General features: G+C 34.6%; 1 protein-coding gene across 2 annotated transcripts in view; it reads left to right on the top strand.

The window, feature by feature from the left end:
- The window catches only part of ROCK1 (Rho associated coiled-coil containing protein kinase 1), a 147,714-nt gene that overhangs the window by 54,253 nt on the left and 71,240 nt on the right, over positions 1-22,221 (top strand). For both annotated transcript variants that reach the window (XM_060028767.1, XM_060028766.1), the window contains exons 3-9: positions 7,021-7,121; positions 7,662-7,799; positions 10,371-10,546; positions 11,339-11,423; positions 12,999-13,143; positions 13,469-13,607; positions 19,179-19,270. In XM_060028767.1, coding sequence (XP_059884750.1) covers positions 7,021-7,121; positions 7,662-7,799; positions 10,371-10,546; positions 11,339-11,423; positions 12,999-13,143; positions 13,469-13,607; positions 19,179-19,270 — 876 coding nt within the window. The remainder of the gene's footprint in view (positions 1-7,020; positions 7,122-7,661; positions 7,800-10,370; positions 10,547-11,338; positions 11,424-12,998; positions 13,144-13,468; positions 13,608-19,178; positions 19,271-22,221) is intronic.

The following is a 22,221-nucleotide window of genomic DNA, read 5'->3' as shown; positions in this document are numbered from 1 at the left end:
GCTTTTTAAAGCCCACCAGTAAATGAGTGTATATAGAGAAGAAAACACCACGAAAGACTGAGCCTTGAGATGCTTCAGTGTTAAGAAATCTGAGAGAAGAGGAGGAACCAGTAAAGGCAACTGAGAAGTAATCATTGATGTAGAAAAAAATACCCTTGGAACTTCCCTGGTGGTCCAGTGGTTAAGGCTACACTTCCAATGCAGGGGGCGTGGGTTTGATCCCTGGTCAGGGAACTAAGATCCCACATGCCGCACAGTGCAGCCAAAAAAAAAAAAGAAAGAAAGAAAGAAAGAAAAGAAAAGAAAATGAAAAAATACCCTTAGTATTGTTGTAGGAATGTAGTATCCTGGAAGTCAAGTAAAGAAAGTATAGCAGGAGTGATCAAACTGTCAAAAGCTACTGATGTATCAAGGTGAAGACTGGGAATTCATTGTTAAATTTAGCAACATGGTGGTCACCTGTGACTTTGACCAGCACTTCCGTTTTTGTTGTTTCTTGTTTGTTTGTTTTTTTAAATTTTGACCACACCGCACGGCTTGTGGTATCTCAGTTCCCTGACCAGAGGTTGAACCTGGGCCACGGCAGTGTAAGCACTGAATCCTAGCTACTAGACCACCAGGGAACTCCCTGACAAGCAGTTTTGATAGAAAGGTAATGGCCAAAGCTCACCCAAAATGTATTTAAGAGCAGGTATGAAGAAAGATTTAGAAATAGAGTTCAGACAACTTTTGAGGAATTTTGCTGTAGTGGGGTTGAGTAATGGGGCAGCAGCTAGTGAGAGAAATGGCATCAAGATGGGAATGAAAATGGCATGATACAGTCCAGTTAGGAAGGGGAAAGCTTAATGATACAGGAGAAAGAGGGGGGGAAATTGCTGGAGCAATGTCCTCGAGCTTGTGAAAAAGGATGACATCACCAGTGGAGGGATTGGTGTGAGATAGCAGTATTCTCCTATAGTAAAAAGTTAAGAGACCAAATATATGAGGGCATGTGCTGGTAGTTGAAAATGAATACATAAATATAATTATAAATATGTCTATTTAGCGGTAAGTCTATGGCAGTTTTCTTCCGATTGTTTCAGGGTAGTAACCAACAAGGTCATTAGCTATGAACGAGGATCAGTGAGAGGTTTGAGAAGAGAAAAGAAAATGTGAAATACGGTCTCTAGTAAAGTGGGAGAGTGAATATACTAAAGAAATACATGATTGCCAAGCAGAATTAAGGGCAAGCTTTATGTTCGCAATTATGGATTTAAAGTGGGATCAGACAGTATGATTTTATGTATTTATCCAGACATATTCAACTACATGGGTGCTGACACAGAGTTAGTTGTAGAGGTAGATTTAACTAGAATTATGGTTTTGCCAAACTAAGTATAATGAAGCACAAAAGAGCCAAGGCATTAAAGGTTATGCAAGTGAGCGATTATAATAATTGACCATGTAATTTAAGCTCAGTAGGTAAGAAAGAGAACCTATCAGTACAGTGAGGTACAGTAAAAATGGATAGGATCAGTGGATTGGAGGCCTTGGTGGGGCTGGGGATTGTTGGGGTGTGGTTTTTGGAGGGAGTGAGCAGGAAAGCTGAGGGAGTGCTTAGAGAATAAAGGATTTGAAATTGAAATTAAGGGAGGACTATGATTACTGATAATGACAAGATCTAGTATGTGGCCATGGAAATGAGTGGCTGAGATAAGGTAGAGGACAAGATCATTGAAAGAGAGAAGTTAAAGGTATTGAGAGGCCAGGTTATTAGAAGTATCATCTGTGGGTATATTAAAGTCCTTAAGAATTAAAATAGGAAAATGTTGGAAAGAAGGTTGGTAACCCAGGAACTAAAATTGTCTAGCAGTGAGATGTGATGACCTGAGGGTCAGTAGATTACAGTGACAATGAGAGGTAGTGGGAGATAGAACCTAATAAACATGAAAAGCAAGCTGGCAGATATAGGGTGGGAGTGTAGAGATGGCAGTGGAGTTCACCTGTCCCACTTTCAGGGCCATTGGTATAAAGCATGTGGAGGGTAAAGGGCACCACTGTAGAACTGCAGGGGAAGCAGTGTCCTCAGGGAAGCTGGATTTCCATTGGAGTAGGGGTTGGTAAACTACAGCGCACAGGCCAGATCTACAGCCCACAGGCCAGATCTGGCCTACCATTTGTTTTTGGATGGCTTATGAGCTATGAATGGTTTTTATATTTTTAAATAATTTATAGAAAGTCAAAAGAAGAAGAATATTTCATGACGTGAAAATTATATGAAGTTCAGATTTCAGTGTCCATAAGTAAAGTTTTATTGGGACATAGCTATGCTTATTGTCTGTGACCACTTTTATGCTACAACACAAGTTGAAGAGTTGAGTACCTGTGACAAAAATCATACATGGCATTGTTATTGCTTCACACTGCTGCTCAGCACACTAGAAATCACAGTGACACAGTTACAACACAATAGCATTCCATGTGTATCACCATACCACAGAATTTTATTATTTTTTTTCCATTGCCAGTGCATGCCCATCATGTCAGAACAAAAAAGGAAAAGAAAAGTGAAACTGAATGTTGTTATTTTGAGGCACAGTAAAGTGTGGATTATTTCATCAGGTTAGAGGGCAGGGCATTGTGTTATTATGCAGTTACACTGTAGCTGTGCTGAAAGAGTACAATGTGCATTGACATTACCAGAATAAGCACTTGCCATAACATTCCCAACTCACAGGAAAGCAACAGTTAGAAAACCCCAGAAAATTTAAAATAGAATATCTCACCACAGCAGAATTTTCTTTACAAAGATGAAAAAAGAAAATGAGGTTATGACCTTACATAAGTTTAGAAGTGGTTTATTTGTTAGTCAAGCAGGGAAAGCTATTCACTGATGGTGTTTGCAGCAACAAAGCAAATGTGTACAGAGAGAAAAACTTCCTTAAGACTAAGCTTTTTGGGCTTTTGCACAGCAAAAGAAACTACAAACAAGACGAAAAGACAACCCTCAGAATGGGAGAAAATATTTGCAAATGAATCAACGGACAAAGGATTAACCTTCAAAATATACAAGCAGCTCATGCAACTCAATATCAAAAAAACAAACAGCCCAATCCAAAAATGGGCAGAAGACCTAAATAGACATTTCTCCAAAGACACGGATGGCCAAGAAGCACATGAAAAGCCGCCCAAGATCACTAATTATTAGAGAAATGCAAATCAAAGCTATAATGAGGTATCACCTCACACCAGTTAGAATGGGCATCATCAGAATATCTACAAACAACAAATGCTGGAGAGAGTGTGGAGAAAAGGGAACCCTCTTGCACTGTTGGTGGGAATGTAAATTGATAACAGCCACTATGGAGAACAGTATGGAGGTTCCTTAAAAAACTAAAAATAGCATTACCATATGACCCAGCAATCCCACCACTGGGCATATACCCAGAGAAAACCATAATTCAAAAAGACACATGCACCCCAATGTTCATTGCAGCACTATTTACAATAGTCAGGTCATGGAAGCAACCTAAATGCCCATTGACAGCCAAATGGTTAAGGAAGATGTGGTACATATATACAATGGAATATTACTCAGCCATAAAAAGGAACGAAATTGGGTCATTTGTAGAGACGTGGATGGATCTAGAGACTGTCATGCAGAGTGAAGTAAGTCAGAAAGAGAAAAATATCGTATATTAATGCATATATGTGGAATCTAGAAATATGATACAGATGAACTGGTTTGCAAGGCAGAAATAGAGACACAGATGTAGAGAACAAACATGGACACCAAGGGGGGAAAGTGGCGGGTGTGTGTGTGTGTGTGATGAATTGGGAGATTGGGTTGACATATATACACTAATATATGTAAAATAGATAACTAATAAGAACCTGCTGTATAAAAAATAAAGAAATAAAATAAAATTAAAAAAAAACTATTAGCTTTTTGGCATGAACAGTAGTTGCTCAAAGAATTGAGACTCTTGGGAGCAACAGCAATAGTCAATTAAAAAATAAGACAATTTTGAGTGATTTTCCTTGACTCTTGTTTGAGGAATCAATGCTGAGTTTGAAGTGAGTGAAGAATTAGCCTCTATGTATAGTCTGCATGGAACAAGTACAGGCAGGAATATTTTTTTAAAAGTTGAAGAAACACTAAGTACAACTTGCTGTGGAGTCTGCTAAGATGTGTTACAAGTGATGGTAGTTAAAATTATGTATGGTGCAGAAAATGTTAGTTGAACAAAATAACAAAGTTCATGACAATACAAGGTGTTTAAAGCCTGTAGTTATTCATTGTATTATACATCACCAAGTACTTTGTGGAAAATATTTGAATCTATCATGTTACTGAACCACAGGATCAGTGGTAAACATCATTCACTCTCGTGGACTTAACTAACTGTTATCAATTCTGTACATTTTTGACAGAAATTGAAGCTGAATATCCCAGTTTATCTTTGCATATAGCAAGTCAATGGCTTAGCAGTGGTGACATTTGTGATTTTTTTTTTTGTGGACTATATTGTGCCCCCCAACCCCAAATCCATCTGTTGAATCCCTAACCCCCCAATATAACTGTATTTGGAGATAGGGCCAAGCAAGAGGCAGTTAAGGTTAAATGAGGTCATAAAGGCGGGACTGTGATAAAATGGGATTAGTGATGGGATTAGTGTCCTTACCTGTGCAACACATAAGAGGTCCTGTGAGTGCACAGAGAGATGCTGGCTGCCAACTAGACAGGAAGAGAGATTTCACCAGAAGCACAACATGCTGGCCCCAGTCGTAGACTTTGAGCCTCTAGAACCATGAGAAAATGAATGTCTGTTTAAGCCACCGAGTCTGTGGTATTTTGCATGGCAGGATGAGCTCATTTAGACAAGGACCATGATGAAGGTTTTTCTTAATGAGAAGAACCACTCTCAACTATCATTGAATTATCATTGAACACTGACTTTGGAAATTAGTTTTTGATTTAACCTAAAATTACAAGGCAAAACAGCACTTTTAATGCAAAACTTAAATGTAATAAAGTCATTTTGACAACTAATGTTCAAATCACAAGTAACGTCGAGCTGCTTTGTAACTTCCTGTGCTGTCAGAAATTAAAACAAGAAGCAAGATTTCCATTTCCACACACATTTGCAGCAGATATATTTTCTGAGCCCAAAACTACAGACTTTATAGCCTATTTATGGCTCTAAATCTGGTATAACCAGAGCCAGGGATCCTTTCTCAACCCCATAGGCTATTATATTACACATTATCCTGGTTCAGAACTTTCTTATTTCGTGTCTGGAGTATTACAGTACTCTTAAAGTTCTACCCCCGCTCCAGTCTTGCCCTTATTGAATTTATCATTTACATATTCCCTGGAGTAGTGCAGCTGAAATGTAAACTTGACTGTGTTGTTTATATGTCTTATTTCTTGTCATGGCTTCCAACACGTAGCAGTGGTTTTCAGGTGGTGGTTCTCAGTTCCCGACAGATCCCACAGGACTCTGTCGGGCTGCATTATGGAGGTGTACGAAGTAGACGAGGCTCCAGCCCCTCTCTGACGACACCCACCACCACTACCCTCTTGAAGCAGAGCACTTTTATCTATTTTCATATTGTACTGCTTTTAAACTTTAATGTGAAAAATATTTTTGTTGATTAAATAATAATTTTACAACTACTGGCCTGCAGGTAAAGTTCAAGCTCCTTAACTAGTTTGGGGCTCTCCCGCCTCTCCTTCACATCCTTCCCACAGACTTGATACTCCAGCAACACAGAACAGTTCTGTTGTGCCTTTGCTTATATTTGCCCATCTGCCTGTTATATTCTCTCTTTTCTTCTTCCCAGCTAGCTGCTTTCTTTTTAGACTTGTTTCAGGTTTCTTCACCTCCAGAAAGCCTTTTCTAGCCACCTCCCTCCTAGGCAGCCTTGGGTTAGGTGTCATCCTTTATATTCCACAAACTCTGTGCTTGTGCTTATTTCCCTTTTTGCATTTTTTGGTATTATTTTTTGTTTGTTTCAGTTTCATTTGAAATCCATAAGAGCAGACACTGTGTTTTAAAGTTATGTTTATGTATCTACAGTGATTACTGTAGAGCCTCTATAGTTAACACAGATGTTTCTGCAGTAAATTGATTATTGTTTATATCTTGCTGTTACATTTGCAATAGATATGTGATCTAAAATTAAATGTACTTACGTTATCCCTGTGTGAAAGTTTGCTCTCTGTTGCATGTGTTTATGGGTCATAATGTATACAAACATGAGTTTAAATGTGCATTTCAAAAGAAAGACAAGATATTATATGTAGCTTTTATCAGGAACTAGAACTTAAATTTAATAGCTGCCCTGTATTTTGTATAACTCTGCTGTGAAGCTTTTCCATGTAATCTCATGCCAGTGTTGACCCATGTGGATTAAAATAGCCCTATTTTAATCTATGACCAAATTAGGAATTAGAATATCTATCCAGTGGGGATTTTAAATTATTGTAGTTTGTAGTGTGACAGGTTTATATAAATAATTGTAGCGATTCCCACTGTGTGTTTTAAGTTAAAAGCTGCATTCAAATAGAGAAATATAATAAGTACGTGATTCTTTAACATGTTTACCTTTGATATCTTAAATTAGTTATATCTTTTTAAAAGGATCATCAAAACTGACTTGATAAAAAGAAAACTTGTTTCATTAATCTAAAATATCTACCTGTGGCCCCTTGATTCAAATTTGATATATACTTAAAATACCAGGAACTAATTAACTAATTATTCTCAGTGTACGTGTAGTATATGTTTTTTTAAAACATTCTAGTAAGTCAGATTTTAAGAAAAATATTTTAACAGTGAAGTCATTCCAGAATTTATTAAAAACAATTCTTAGCACATTGAACATTTCTCTGTTTACAACTTCATATTTTACTTATATTAATTTTTAATGAACATCTTTGTTTTTTATTGTTTCTGAAGACCTTGAATGTAAAATAAGCAGTTTTAGTTATAATGCTTCAGTGATTTAAAATTATAAACTTTTCTTTTCATACAGATAAAGACACAATAAATAAAATTAGAGATTTACGAATGAAAGCTGAAGATTATGAAGTAGTGAAGGTGATTGGTAGAGGTGCATTTGGAGAAGTTCAATTGGTAGGTTATTTTAATGAGATTAAAAAAACAATCTTTTTAAAATTAAAAAATTCACTTGTGTGTTTAACATATGTTGTTTGGGAAATTATTGTTTTTATAAAATTCTTGCTTTAAATTGCTCTAGACATTCTTGCCTAAGGATATGAAAGCCTAGAGTCTAATTCAGCAGTAGTGTGAAATATTTTCCCCAAGAATTCATGGATAGAGAAGAGTTTTCAAGCATCAAAAGAGAAATCTTTACTCCTAATATTACACTATCTAAAATGCTGTGCAATAGTAAGTTTTATAAACAGGAAGTAGCATAACTAGCTGGGTGGCGGAGGGGGAAGTGTGCCATAATATAGGGAATAAAGATTTTTTTCTAACATTACTTACATCTGGTAGTTAAAGCCTTGACATTATCTAATTGGGATAATTCAGAAGAGAAGAAGTTAAAATAGAAAGACCAATAATGTTAAATTATTTAGTAAATTGTTCTGGGAAACACTGAGCTTTAAATGTTAATGAAATGTTCATTATTTTCCATTTTCAATTTTAAAGGTAAGGCATAAATCCACCAGGAAGGTATATGCTATGAAGCTTCTCAGCAAATTTGAAATGATTAAGAGATCTGATTCTGCTTTTTTCTGGGAAGAAAGGGACATTATGGCTTTTGCTAACAGTCCATGGGTCGTTCAGGTATGCTTTTGTTATTGTTTCATTGTTGCTCTAGTAGTTTGTAACTTAACATGTCTGAGAAGCTTTGTTTTTTAGAACAGTAATAGAGAATTTATTGGCAATTACAGAAGTGTCTAATATATCATTTTTAAAATCATAAAATTTAATTTTATTGAATTATCTCTAGGAGGAAAGTAACTATTTGTCTCTGGAGTGGAGAGAATGGGAGAAATGGAGGGAAAGAATGGGAGTAGAGTGGAAAGAATGGGAGAAATGGAGGGAAAAAAGTTAAGCTAGGCCTCCACATAATATTGTATTGGCTTCAGGTTTTTCAGTGGAAAGAAAAATACATTAGAAAGTCAGTAATTGTAGGTACTAATCTTGACCTGAAGCTGTGGCCAGGTTATTTACATCTCTGGGCCTCAGTCTCCTTGCTCAAAAATGTGAAAGGTGGCTTAGATTGGTTATTTTCAATTGAGGAGATACCTCAGATGGGGTCATGGGAGCAAGCAGTTGTTTGGGTAGGTTGTAATTCTGGGTTTTCTATTTCTGCTTCAACTAGAGCAGCTGCATGTTTTATATGTCTTATATATTGGGGTTCTTATTAAGATTTCATATGGGGGAAATAAGGTCTTGTGGTTTTTTTTAAAAAAATAGTAAAACTGCTGAGCTAGATCATTTCTAAATTCCTAGCATGAATTTTATAGTTTTTTAAATTTACAGTATGTAATGAAGACTGTCTTAAATAATCATAATAGTAATTGGAATAAAAAGGATATGGAAGATGTTTAAGATTCGCATAATAAGACTTTTTATACTTGAAATGTCTGCCCTGTTTTTATCAGCTGTTTAGAGCAGGGTGTCTCAGGCTCAGTGTTACTGACATTTTGGGCCAAGTGATTCTTTGTTGTTGGGGGCTATCCTGTGGGTTTTAAACAGCATCCTTGACTTCTACCCAGGTGATGCCAGTAGCAGCCCTCCCTACCCCACACACAAGGTGTAACAACCAAAACTGTGTTCAGACATTGTTGAACATCTCCCTGGGTGGCGTGTTGGGGAGAGTGGGCAGGTGGGGGCCGTGGGACACCGACAGTTATCATCTCTGGTTGAGAACCACTGATACTGGGGAGTGTTCAGTGTTGTGTAAAAAGTTAAAAAACATGACATAAATGTTTAAGGTTAAATTTACAACTTATGAACTTGAAGCTCTATTTTTCTTGATACATTTTAAATAGGGTAAACTGCCACCAAATCAACAGTGTTTCTTTAATTATGGTGTCCGAGTGATATACTGTACATGTTAATCTGGGATAGCCATGAGATACCACTTAGTTTCTTATCCTTCCCCCAAATATTTATATTTAATTAAAGTTACTAAATCTGTAACTAAAATCATTAAATGCTGTTGAAAAAAATGAAATATAAGAAGAATTTTAATACATAAGTGCCTAGGTAAATTAGTTATACTTTTTCTCTAAGGGCTTATTTCATTTATTTTAGTTCTGTTCTAATCTTCTCATGTTTACTTAAAATGTTCTTTTGTAGGGAATTCCCTGGCAGTCCAGTGGTTAGGACTTTGTGCTTTCACTGCCATGGGTTCAGTCCCTGGTCAGGGAACTAAGATCCCACAAGCCACGTATTGCAGCCAAAAAAAAAGAAATTTTCTTTTGTAAATTTGCTCTTCTTTTAACTTCAACACTGGTCACATAATATATTTATGCTTGATATTGTTGCCAATTTTATATCAATGGACCTTACTGTTCCTGCTTTAACTCTTGTCCTCTTCCTGTTTGTCTGTTAGCTGTTACTGCAACTCCTCCTACTGACTGCAACTGTTTACTGAGCATCTATTGTACTAAGGGCTTTTCCTCTATTCGCTAATCTTTTTAACAACTCTGATAGGCAGTTAATCCCTATTAGCTACACCCTCAATTTATAGATTAAATTTGTGCTTTTATTCACTGAACATTCATTAAGTACTTGCCAACTGCCAGGCATCCAGACACAGACTGGGCAACAAGTATAAAAGTCAAACATGATATATAGTCCCATATATTCTTTTTTTTTTTTCCCATATATTCTTCTAGAAAGGATCATAGTCACAGATAATTTGGGAGGTTAAGTAAATTGCCTAGTCACACAGCTAATAAGGGACAACTAAGACTGTAGCCTAATTTTATTAGATTACTTGAAAATTATGGTATTGATATAAATTTAACACTAAACCCCACTATGTACAATTTAAATTAGAACTACAATACGTCTTTGCTTAGAAGAGTTGTATATTCTTTATTGAAACTATGATAATTTTTAAAAATTCTCAGTATAAGAAATCCAATTAGTATAGAAAAGGGTAGAGAAAAGAAGTCTCCGACTCCTCAGAAGTAACCACAGTTAATAACTCCTCTGTATACGCAAAGTTCTTTGTGCTATTTATCTTTGTATTTGTTTCCTTTTTTTGGAGTACTTACAACTACTGCAATTTGATTATTTCAGTTAAATCTTATATTAGTAATTTTGACAATTCTTAAATGAAACAGTTTTGCTTAATCTTAATGAATTTGTTTCTTTGTTTTTTTTGTATTTGTGTAGCTATTTTATGCATTCCAAGATGATCGTTATCTCTACATGGTAATGGAATACATGCCTGGTGGAGATCTTGTAAACTTAATGAGCAACTATGATGTGCCTGAAAAATGGGCCCGATTTTATACTGCAGAAGTAGTTCTTGCATTGGATGCAATCCATTCCATGGGTTTTATTCATAGGTAAGGACAAAAATGCTTTAAATTTTCTCATTTGTTAAAGAGAGAAGCTAAAAATCAGTACTTAAACTTCATTTGATTAGCATTTCCCATTCTAAATCCACCTATTTTCCCATATGACATGAGTGGTGTTTCAGAATTTAAAACTTTGAAATTTGTGGTTTTAACATTTCAGTTTAGCGTTGATATAAATGTATTCTTTAATATTTCTTATTCCGATTATAAGGCTTTTATATGGTGTCCTGAAAAGTAAAAATTATAAGCTGTTTTTTTAAGGTATATTCTGGGGTATTAAATGCTTTTAATTTTTATATACAAATTAATTTGCTTTTAATTAGTGAACAGATCAAATTTATTTGCTAGAAGAATAATTTAATTTGTTCTGCAAACACCACTTGAATTCTATGTGCAATTGCTGTGCTCAGTGCCAGGGATGCAAAAATGAAAGTGATTTAGACCCTCTTCTGGGGTTATTTATGTATTTATCTATCTTGTGTGTCTCAGTTACTTTTTATGTTTGAATGTTACATTTTTTATGGTTATTCTCTCTCAAATGACTTGATTTTCCTCTTGGAAGAATCAAACTCTACTTAAAAGAATGTCTTCTTCTGAGGCATAATATATGAGAGAGTCTCCCTGATGAAGTCAACTTATAGATGTCGATAGAGAGCACATATAGATCAAAGGTGACCTTATCTAAATTGAGGATATATGACCTAAAATCACTGCCTCATATAATGTTTATCAGCTTCTGATCTGTTTCAGAGATACTGTACTTTTTTTTTCCCCCCTCAGAGATGTGAAGCCTGATAACATGCTGCTGGATAAGTCTGGACATTTGAAGTTAGCAGATTTTGGTACTTGTATGAAGATGAATAAGGTTAAATAATTAGATTTTAATTTAGTTTTGCTAATTCAAGATAGATGCTTTTTACAAAATTTTTTTAACATCTTTATTGAAGTATAATTGCTTTACAATGGTGTGTTAGTTTCTGCTTCATAACAGAGTGAATTGGCTATACATATACATATATCCCCATATCTCCTCCCTCTTGCATCTCCCTCCCATCCTCCCTATCCCACCCCTCCTCTAGATGGTCACAAAGCACCAAGCTGATCTTCCTGTGCTATGCAGCTGCTTCCCACTAGCTATCTATTTTACATTTGGTAGTGTATATATGTCAATGCCACTCTCACTTCGTCCCAGCTTACCCTTCCCTCTCCTAATGTTTTAAGAATTTACTAACCATATCTGGACTTGTACAGAATTGATGTGCCCAGTCTTATTTGTTGAACTAGATGCCATGGTTTCAGTGTTGTGTTAGTAACTTGTAAGTGCTTTATTTTTTCTCCTCTCTATTTGGGGGAAGCGTGGATTGCCAGATTTACTAAATCTTTTAAAGCAAATCTGTAATGTCCACTGTTGGTAGCTAGAAATTGGATTAGCTTAAATGTCACTAAATACTAATGCCACTGTTAAAATGAGACTTTCGTAAAAACTGGATTTCAGGAATATGTATATTTTTTAATGTTTTACTTAGTCTTCTATTAAACATGAAAAGATCTTACTACTTATTTGGGGAGTCAATAGTAAAAGGTACCCATGCTCACTATTTATATAATAAATAACTTATATACATAGCTGAAGTAGCAAGTATGCTGCTTTATTTTCAGTTGAAACAGTTTATATTCTTTGAAACTTATCATAGAAGAATAACCAGAAAGTTGTATTTATTATTTCCAAAAGAAATTTATGGATTAGGAGGAGAACACTATGTGAGAACTTTTGTGTAATCATGTATAATTCTGTTGCATTCATACCAGCTAAAGTAAGTAACTGGTATATATACTTTTTGTTTTTATTTTGGAGAGAGGGTTAAAATGCATATTAGGTAGTTATCAGTGGGCTTAACACTATTATGCCCTTTTCCCATGCACATGCTTCCCCATTTTATATTTGTACAGTCAATTCTTACATGTTTTTCCCCCTCAATTTCAAGCATAATTAAAGTGAATGACTATTTTAGTAAAAAAAAAACAATTAAATCAGCATTTATATATTGATGTTATCAAGTGATTCATTCTGTCGGTTCCTCAACATATTTGCGTTGACTTATATACTTGTTCTCTGCAATTAAGATGAGATCATCATATTGGTACAACTGGAGGAATAATAAATGGTGGCAATGTGTCTTTCTAGTGAGTGTTATTACAAAATAAAAATCACTGCTATAACCATATACACATACACACATACATTATGAATATATTATGTATATAATATGTATATATGATTAAGCTGTTTGTTACTTTTTATCAAGTCTGCATTAGGTTTTGATGTGATCTTTCATAACACAAAGACTTAAGAGTTCTACATGTTATATTAAGAAAAACTCATGCTGAATAATTGAGACTTTACATTCATATCCTAATTGAAAATTTGACCTCTTTTTAGGAAGGTATGGTACGATGTGATACAGCAGTTGGGACACCTGATTATATTTCCCCTGAAGTATTAAAATCTCAAGGTGGTGATGGTTATTATGGACGAGAATGTGACTGGTGGTCAGTTGGGGTATTTTTATATGAAATGCTTGTAGGTGAGTAAAGGAGGATTTTATGTACCTCTAACATAGTTGTTCATCTCCAAACTTAGACTTGGCTTCTTCTAATAAAATATTACATTAAGCAGTGTTGATTTTGTTTGTAGGAAACAAACTGATCCAAACCTACTGTGTCAGTTTTGACAAGCTATTCAGAGACTTAGAGAAACTTGATGTGTTACTTCTTTTTATGTATTTGGTGTATATTTTTAGTTTATGCATAGTTAATTATCTTTAAACAGTAACATTGACTCTTTTCCTTTGAAACTGATTTCTTTCAATGTATCTTAATTTGCTTTTGTTTTCCCTGTCAATTTATCAGGTGATACACCATTTTATGCAGATTCTCTGGTTGGAACTTACAGTAAGATTATGAACCATAAAAATTCACTTACCTTCCCTGATGATAATGACATATCAAAAGAAGCAAAAAATCTTATTTGTGCCTTCCTTACTGACAGGTAAATAATTTTAACATGGGACACTTATTCCAAGGAAATTTTCATTTTGCTGCTCAGTTTTTAAGGTCTATATCTGAACTCCTATATTTGAACTATTGGAATAAAACCTACCATTCCCCAAGTCGTTCATGACAGTGAAACCTGATATAATTTTTCTGATTTTTCTGGATGGCTTTTCTGGATCTCAACTCACTTACCTTACCTAAGAAATTGGGATAGTAATAGATTCTTTGCTGATGACTAGACAAGATGATTATTTTTTTCATTGTTAACATTTTTAACTTAGTTAAGTATAAAGATGGTAGTATATTTTATTGAGTCTGATTTTTTTTTTTTTCCTTTTGGCCATGCTGTGCGGCTTGTGGGATCTTAGTTCCCCGACCAGGGATTGAACTTGGGCCCTGGCAGTGAAAGCACCGAGTCCTAACCACTGGACTGCCAGGGAATTCCCTGAGTTTTTTTTTTTTAACATGTTAAAATCTCTAAAATTAGAGTGCATCTTAAAATCAATGGCATGTAGTAATTTAACTGGGACATTTTTTTCCTGGTGATAGAAAAATGATGATGCATCTTCCAGCTGATGCCATTTAAGATAACACTGTATTGCATAATCGAAATTTGTGAAGAGACAACATTTAAATGTTCTTGCGTCCGATCAAAAAAAGAAAAGTAAATATTTGATTGATGTGTTAATTAGCTTGTCGTGGGACTCCTTTCATAGTGTGTATGTATGAATATCAAATTGTAACATTGTAAACTAAATATCTTAAAATTTTATTTGCCAGTTATACCTCAGTAAAGCTGGGAAAAAGATTTAATTATATATGCTTTTTGAAATGAAGTAGTGCAAAGCTATAAAAAAAGTATGTAGTATTTTCTACCTCCTTCCTTCATTGACATGGTCTTCCAGTTTCAACAAGCGTTTTTTATAAATGTAAATGCACATAAGTGTTTTAGAAACAAAAATGGCATATTATGTATATACCCTTGTGGTTTACTTTTAAAATTTAAACAGGAACCAGATGGCTTACTAAGATTACATTTAGGATTTAAGGTTGTATATTGTTAATTTAAATAGTAGAGAGGCTTTAAATTTAAATATGTTTCAATTTTGGATTCACTTTAATTAAAATTAACTTATCCTCCTTCAGTATGTCCCTTACAGCCTGAAACATATAGTTTTTGAAATTTTTACATTTTAATATAAGCACTGTATAAATATATTATAATATAAAAACTATGCTAGAGGTATAGAAATGACCAAGATACACAGCCACTGTTCTCCACTACCTCAGAGTCCTTTGGGGGAAACAGACAGGCAAATGAGGTATTTATTGTACAGAGAGGTAAGTACTCTTAAGTATCGTGTGCCATAGAACCATGGAGAGTTTCCCTAAGCCAGTCTGAGAGAGTCAGTGAAAGCTTCTTTAAAAGTGTCTCATTATATCTAAAGTAGTTTATCTTATTTTTTTTATGGTATCACAATTTTTATTTTTTTAATTTTTTTAATATCTTTATTGAAGTATAATTGCTTTACAATGGTGTGTTAGTTTCTGCTTTATAACAACGTGAATCAGCTATACATATATCCCCATATCTCCTCCGTCTTGCGTCTTCTCCCATCCTCCCTATCCCACCCCCCCTCTAGATGGTCACAAAGCACCAAGCTGATCTTCCTGTGCTATGCAGCTGCTTCCCACTAGCTATCTATTTTACATTTGGTAGTGTATATATATCCATGCCATTCTCTCACTTTGTCCCAGCTTACCCTTTCCCCGCCCAGTGTCCTCAAGTCCATTCTCTATGTCTGCGTTTTTATTCCTGTCCTGCCCCTAGGTTCTTCAGAACCATTTTTTTTTTTTTTAGATTCCGTATATATGTGTTAGCATATGATATTTGTTTTTCTCTTTCTGACTTAACTTCACTCTGTATGATAGACTCTAGGTCCATCCACCTCACTACAAATAACTCAATTTTGTTTCTTTTTATGGCTGAGTAATATTCCATTGTATATATGTGCCACATCTTCTTTATCCATTCATCTGTCAGCGGACAATTAGGTTGCTTCCATGTCCTGTCTATTGTAAATAGAGCTGCAATGAACATTGTGGTACATGACTCTTTTTGTATTATGGTTTTCTCAGGGTATATGCCCAGTAGTGGGATTGTTGGGTCATATGGTAGTTCTATTTTTAGTTTTCTAAGGAACCTCTATACTGTTCTCCATAGTGGCTGTATCAGGTTACATTCCCACCAACAGTGCAAGAGGGTTCCCTTTTCTCCACACCCTCTCCAGCATTTATTGTTTGTAGACTTTTTGATGATGGCCATTCTGACTGGTGTGAGGTGATACCTCATTGTAGTTTCGATTTGCATTTCTCTAGTGATTAGTGATGTTGAGCATCCTTTCATGTGTTTGTTGGCAGTCTGTATACCTTCTTTGGAGAAATGTCTATTTAGGTCTTCTGCCTATTTTTGGATTGGGTTGATTTTTTTTTTTTTTTTGATATTGAGCTGCATGAGCTGCCTGTATATTTTGGAGATTAATCCTTTGTCAGTGGCTTTGTTTACAAATATTTTCTCCCATTCTGAGGGTTGTCTTTTCATCTTGTTTATGTTTTCTTTTACTGTGCAAAAGCTTTAAAATTTCACTAGGTCCCATTTGTTTATTTTTGTTTTTATTTCCATTTCTCTAGGTGGTGGGTCAAAAAGGATCTTGCTGTGATTTATGTCATAGAGTGTTCTGCCTATGTTTTCCTCTAAGAGTTTTATAGTGTCTGGCCTTACACTTAGGTCTTTAATCCATTTTGAGTTTATTGTTGTGTATGGTGTTAGGGAGTGTTCTAATTTCATTCTTTTACATGGAGCTGTCCAGTTTTCCCAGCACCACCTATTGAAGAGGCTGTCTTTTCTCCATTGTATATTCTTTCATCCTTTATGAAAAATAAGGTGACCATATGTGCGTGGGGTTATCTCTGGGCTTTCTATCCTGTTCCATTGATCTGTATTTCTGTTTTTGTGCCAGTACCATACTGTCTTGATTACTGTAGCTTTGTAGTTTAGTCTGAAGTCCAGGAGCCTGATTCCTCCAGCTCTGTTTTTCTTTCTCAAGATTGCTTTGGCTGTTTGGGGTCTTTTGTGTTTCCATACAAATTGTGAAATTTTTTGTTCTGGTTCTGTGAAAAATGCCATTGATAGTTTGATAGGGCTTGCAATGAATCTGTAGATTGCTTTGGGTAGTATAGTCATTTTTACAGTGTTGATTCTTCCAATCCAAGAACATGGTATATCTCTCCATCTGTTTGTATCATCTTTAATTTCTTTCATCAGTGTCTTATAGTTTTCTGCATACAGTTCTTTTGTCTCCTTAGGTAGGTTTATTCCTAGGTATTTTGTTCTTTTTGTTGCAATGGTAAATGGGAGTGTTTCCTTAATTTCTCTTTCAGAATTTTCATCATTAGTGTATAGGAATGCATTAATGTGCATTAATTAAAGCATTCTGCATTAATTTTGTATCTTGCTACTTTACCAAATTCATTGATTAGTTCTACTAGTTTTCTGGTAGTATCTTTAGGATTCTCTGTGTATAGTATCATGTCATCCGCAAACAGTGACAGTTTTACTTTTTCTTTTCTGATTTAGATTCCTTTTATTTCTTTTCCTTCTCTGATTGCCGTGGCTAGGACTTCCAAAACTATGTTGAATAATAGTGGTGAGAGTGGGCAACCTTGTCTTGTTCCTGATCTAGTGGAAATGGTTTCAGTTTTCACCATGGAGAATGATGTTGGCTGTGGGTTTGTTATATATGGCCTTTATTATGTTGAGGTAAGTTCCCTCTACGCCTACTTTCTGCAGGGTTTTTTAATCATAAATGGGTATTGAATTTTGTCAAAAGTTTTTTCTGCATCTATTGAGATGATCATATGGTTTTTCTCCTTCAATTTGTAAATAGGTTTATCACATTGACTGGTTTGTGTATGTTGAAGAATCCTTGCATTCCTGGGATAAAACCCACTTGATCATGGTTTATGATCTTTTAATGTGCTGTTGGATTCTGTTTGCTAGTATTTTGTTGAGGATTTTTGCATCTATGTTCATCAGTGATATTGGCCAGTAGTTTTCTTTTTTTGTGACATCTTTGTCTGGTGTTGGTATCAGGGTGATGGTTTAGGAGTGTTCCTCCCTTTGCTATATTTTGGCAGAGTTTGAGAAGGATAGGTGTTAGCTCTTCTCTAAATGTTTGATAGAATTCGCCTGTGAAGCCATTTTGTCCTGGGCTTTTGTTTGTTGGAAGATTTTTAATCACAGTTTCAATTTTCAGTGCTTGTGATCGGTCTGTTTATATTTTCTATTTCTTCCTGGTTCAGCTTCGGAAGGTTGTGCTAAGAAGGTTTTCTAAGAATTTGTCCATTTCTTCCAGGTTTTCCATTTTATTGGCATATAGTTGCTTGTAGTAATTTCTCATGATCCTTTGGATTTCTGCAGTGTCAGTTGTTACTTCTCCTTTTTCATATCTAATTCTATTAATTTGAGTCTTCTCCCTTTTTTTCTTAATGAGTCTGGCTAATGGTTTATCAATTTTGTATATCTTCTCAAAGAACCTGCTTTTAGTTTTATTGATCTTTGCTATCGTTTCCTTCATTTCTTTTTCATTTATTTCTGATCTGATCTTTATGATTTCTTTCCTTCTGCTAACTTTGGGGTTTTCTTGTTCTTCTTTTTCTAATTGCTTTAGGTGTAAGGTTAGGTTGTTTATTTGAGATGTTTTTTGTTTCTTGAGGTAGGATTGTATTGCTAGAAACTTCCCTCTTAGAACTGCTTTTGCTGCATCCCATAGGTTTTGGGTCGTTGTGTTTTCATTGTCATTTGTTTTTAGGTATTTTTTGATTTCCTCTTTGATTAAAGCAGTTTATCTTTCAACTCATGAAAAGAATTGGGATTTTTGTTGTTTATAAGTACTCTACAAAAACAAAAGGTGCCAAGTTCCCCTTTGCAACTCAGCTAACAGCACATTTTAAAATACTTTTTTTCTATGCCTATTGAAGAGGCCAAGGATCAGTAGCTTGTCCCATTAAAACTCTCAGTTTTGTTGTAGGGTCAAGAATTAGTTGTCATTGGTTTTTGTTGGTCAGAAATATTTAGTAGAGAATAAAATGGAAATTTTATATTTAAAACATCTTTTGGAGTTTTTGTTAGCTCCTGGTGTGAAGTTGTTAGTTCAAAACATGTATTAACTTTACCAGTATTAAAAAACCTATGAAGAAAATTAATTATGCTAATGAAGCAAGGTGATGGATATTTGTTGTCAGTAGAAAAGCCATGGGGTATCAATAAATCTGTACTTTGTGTGTATTTGTTCTTTAGAAAAAATTCTTTAATACTCTCAGTCTTCAACTTATTTTTTATGTAAGCTCATAATTATGCTGACAATATAATTTCAAGGTGACATAAAATCGTATCTAACATCCTGCACAGATTTAGCATTATGCCCACAAATAAATATGAACAGGTTATAGTATCAATAAAATATCTTAAATGATTAATGACTTTTCTCCTTCTCTTTCTATTCAGAGAGGTGAGATTAGGGCGGAATGGTGTAGAAGAAATCAAACGACATCTCTTCTTCAAAAATGATCAGTGGGCTTGGGAAACACTCCGAGACAGTAAGTTATTTTCTCTTGCACATTACAGTACTATTTGAAAGTAGTTGTGGTAAATAGTCTGTTGGAACTGCCTTCCTAACATATGTATATATCTGATGAAAATCCAGAGTATACAAATACTGTATAACTATTGTCCTAACCTAGTTAAAGAGAGAATATTTGATAATATTAGGAAAATTATACTGCTCCTTCTCTGATGTCCCATTCAATATATCAAGATGAAGTATTACGTACATGTAATGGAGTTGGGCTCAGCAGGCATAATGTGATATTTGATCTTTGTTGAATTGCTGTCTGTTTAGACTTTAGTATCTCTTTGTAGAGGAAGTCAATAATTAAGAGGTAATATTTCTTGTGAAAAAAAAGTTATTCTCTTGTTCTTACTAAAACCTAAAATATAAGGAGGTTCTATCGCAGTTTAATTTGTGTGAGGATATAAGAAATTATGGTATGCTTGATTCCATCAGACTTGCAGCTTGAAATCCAGAAATAAAAAATTGTAGTGTGCAAAAAGTTAATTTTCAGTCAGTTTAGAATATTCCCTATTTTAAAAAGAGTTAAAATTACGATGATTCGCAGAAAACTTTGCTTAACGTAGCTGAATCAAAGTCATAATGGCACCAAAGGTTCCCACCATCTTTGTGTATTTGGGAGGCCATTTCCCTTGCTGAAGTCTCAGGAATTGTTTCCCTTTTCACTTAGCAGAGAAAGGATAGTGTATACCAGCCCCTAACTTCCTGCTGTAGCAACAGCAATGATCATAATAAAATGAACTCAGCTGTTTTAGAAACAGATACAAATTAGGTATTCCTCTTAAGATCTGCCTATCTAGTTGAGATTGCATGAGATGATTCCTTCAGGGGAGAAAAATCTTTCTAATTTTGAAGAAATAGATCATGTAGCTTTGCCTATATTAGTGAAGTATCCTTGTTAAATATTTTAAAAGAAACTATTATATGACCTTCAGGTACAGTACATACATTCTACTAAGCTATAAAATTGACTAAGAAGGGAAAAGGGGAAATAAGAAATTCTGGAAATTAAGAAATTACACTGCTATAGAGAATGTCACTGAATGACCTGCTATCTGGAGAAGCTACAGGAGCAGGCTCACCGTGGGAGAATTTATTAACAGTTAGGTATACACTGGAAAATAAGAAACTTCCTCTTCCTCATAAGTAAATGTGACATGATTATTGTCTTCACATTTCAAGAGAAACTGTTGCAAGACAGAGATGAGTAGAGTGAGATGATGAATGTTTGCATTGAAAAATTATGTTTTTATTCGAGTTATGCTTTTAGTAAAGTTTCAGAAGGCTGAAAACATACAGATATGATTGTAAATTGAGGAAAATTTAAAAGAGGACTGAAGAAAATACCGAGTATCTTTTCTGTCGCTGCTTTTTTCAGAGTAAAGCAATGCATAAACAACTACAGAATAACCATACGATAAATCATTCTAAAAAAGTAGGGAAGACATGTGTATTGAAAATTGATATTAATTAGGAGAGGAGGCAACCTAGTCAGCAAACATTATTGAACACCTACTATATATTGAGCAATACTCTATTTCAGACATTAGGAAAACAAACCAGCAAAAGTTCTTTACCTTGTGGAGCTCATAGTCTAGTGGAACTGTGGTATCCAAATCAGTGGCATTTTTGATATTGTTATACCTCCTTGATATAACTGTTTATGTTTATGGAAAAAGTAAGTAAAATGAATTAAGTCATTAATTTAAGTCAAATGAACTTTATATTTAAAGAATTTCTATAAATAGGTAGTTTTATTAGTAGTATTGTTATTTCTGTATCTTTTTAAGATCTATATTGTTATCTATGGTTTTGCTGCAGTCTGCTTAGAGTTAACGTACTTAAAATTTCGAGAGCTTTTTCTAATCCTGATAGCTCCTATTTTGTGCTTACTGTAAAAAAAGAAAGAAAAATCAAAGTCTGTAGAACTTATTGTTCTCTTCTTCCCTTTCCCTCTTCCTACCCTTCTTTACTTCCCACCCCTAAAATACCAAGAATACTTTTATTCTGAACTGACCTCTCTGACCTGCCAAGTTTTAAAAAATTATGTAACAGTTATAATTCTTTTTAATTTTTTTTGCCTCTTCAGTTTTCTTTGGCAAAATTTCTTACTGTTTTGCAAATAATAGTTCTTTTGGTAGTTTTACCACTTATATGTCTGCAAGTTATAATGGCAGTCTTCACCATCATCTGTTCCTTGGCTGTGTGGGAGCAGGGTACAAAATAGCTTGATTTTTTTGGCAGAATTTCCATGAGCTTCCTGATCTTATTTACTCTTAATTTAGAGACACAAAGTATTAAGATTGTAAAATTACTTTTTCCATGCATTTGGGATAGAATTAAAGAAATGATAGGTGATTAAAGATAAAAGAAATGAAAAGACCTAAATAGCTTGCTAGAGGTCATACTGCTAGCAAATGACAATGTCAGGACTCAGGTTAAGTCTGTTTGACTCTAGCATCTTTGATCTCGTGAAATACCATGTATCATTTAAAGATTTCCACTATTCAGTATTATACAGACTAGAAACGTAGGGAATTGACACTTGTTGGCAGTTAAATTTTAGGAAAAACAAAATGATAACAATTATTACATATAATAACATTATTAATAATACTGTGTTAAATATAATATGTGGTTACTTGTAAAACACTTTGCCATTCATGATCTCACTTCAGCTAAGATATTACCATTACTTAATCCACCTTTAGCTGATGGGTGACACTTAAGGTGGTAACAGTGGTAACTGTCAGATCATGTGGTGAGTTTTCAGTTTAGTTAAAAACAAACACAATTAATTATATGCACATATATACTAGTTTGGGTTCTGTGGTTCAACTGAGTCTGGTGTCCTCTCTTAGAACTTTACATTCTCATGAGAGAGATCATCAGTGTAGGCTTCATAGATAAAGAATTTAG

This window comes from Delphinus delphis, chromosome 13, assembly GCF_949987515.2.
Source record: "Delphinus delphis chromosome 13, mDelDel1.2, whole genome shotgun sequence".
NCBI classification, from domain to species: domain Eukaryota; kingdom Metazoa; phylum Chordata; class Mammalia; order Artiodactyla; family Delphinidae; genus Delphinus; species Delphinus delphis.
The sequence above is the reverse complement of the archived record's forward strand: the minus strand, read 5'-3'. Positions and strand labels throughout refer to the sequence as shown.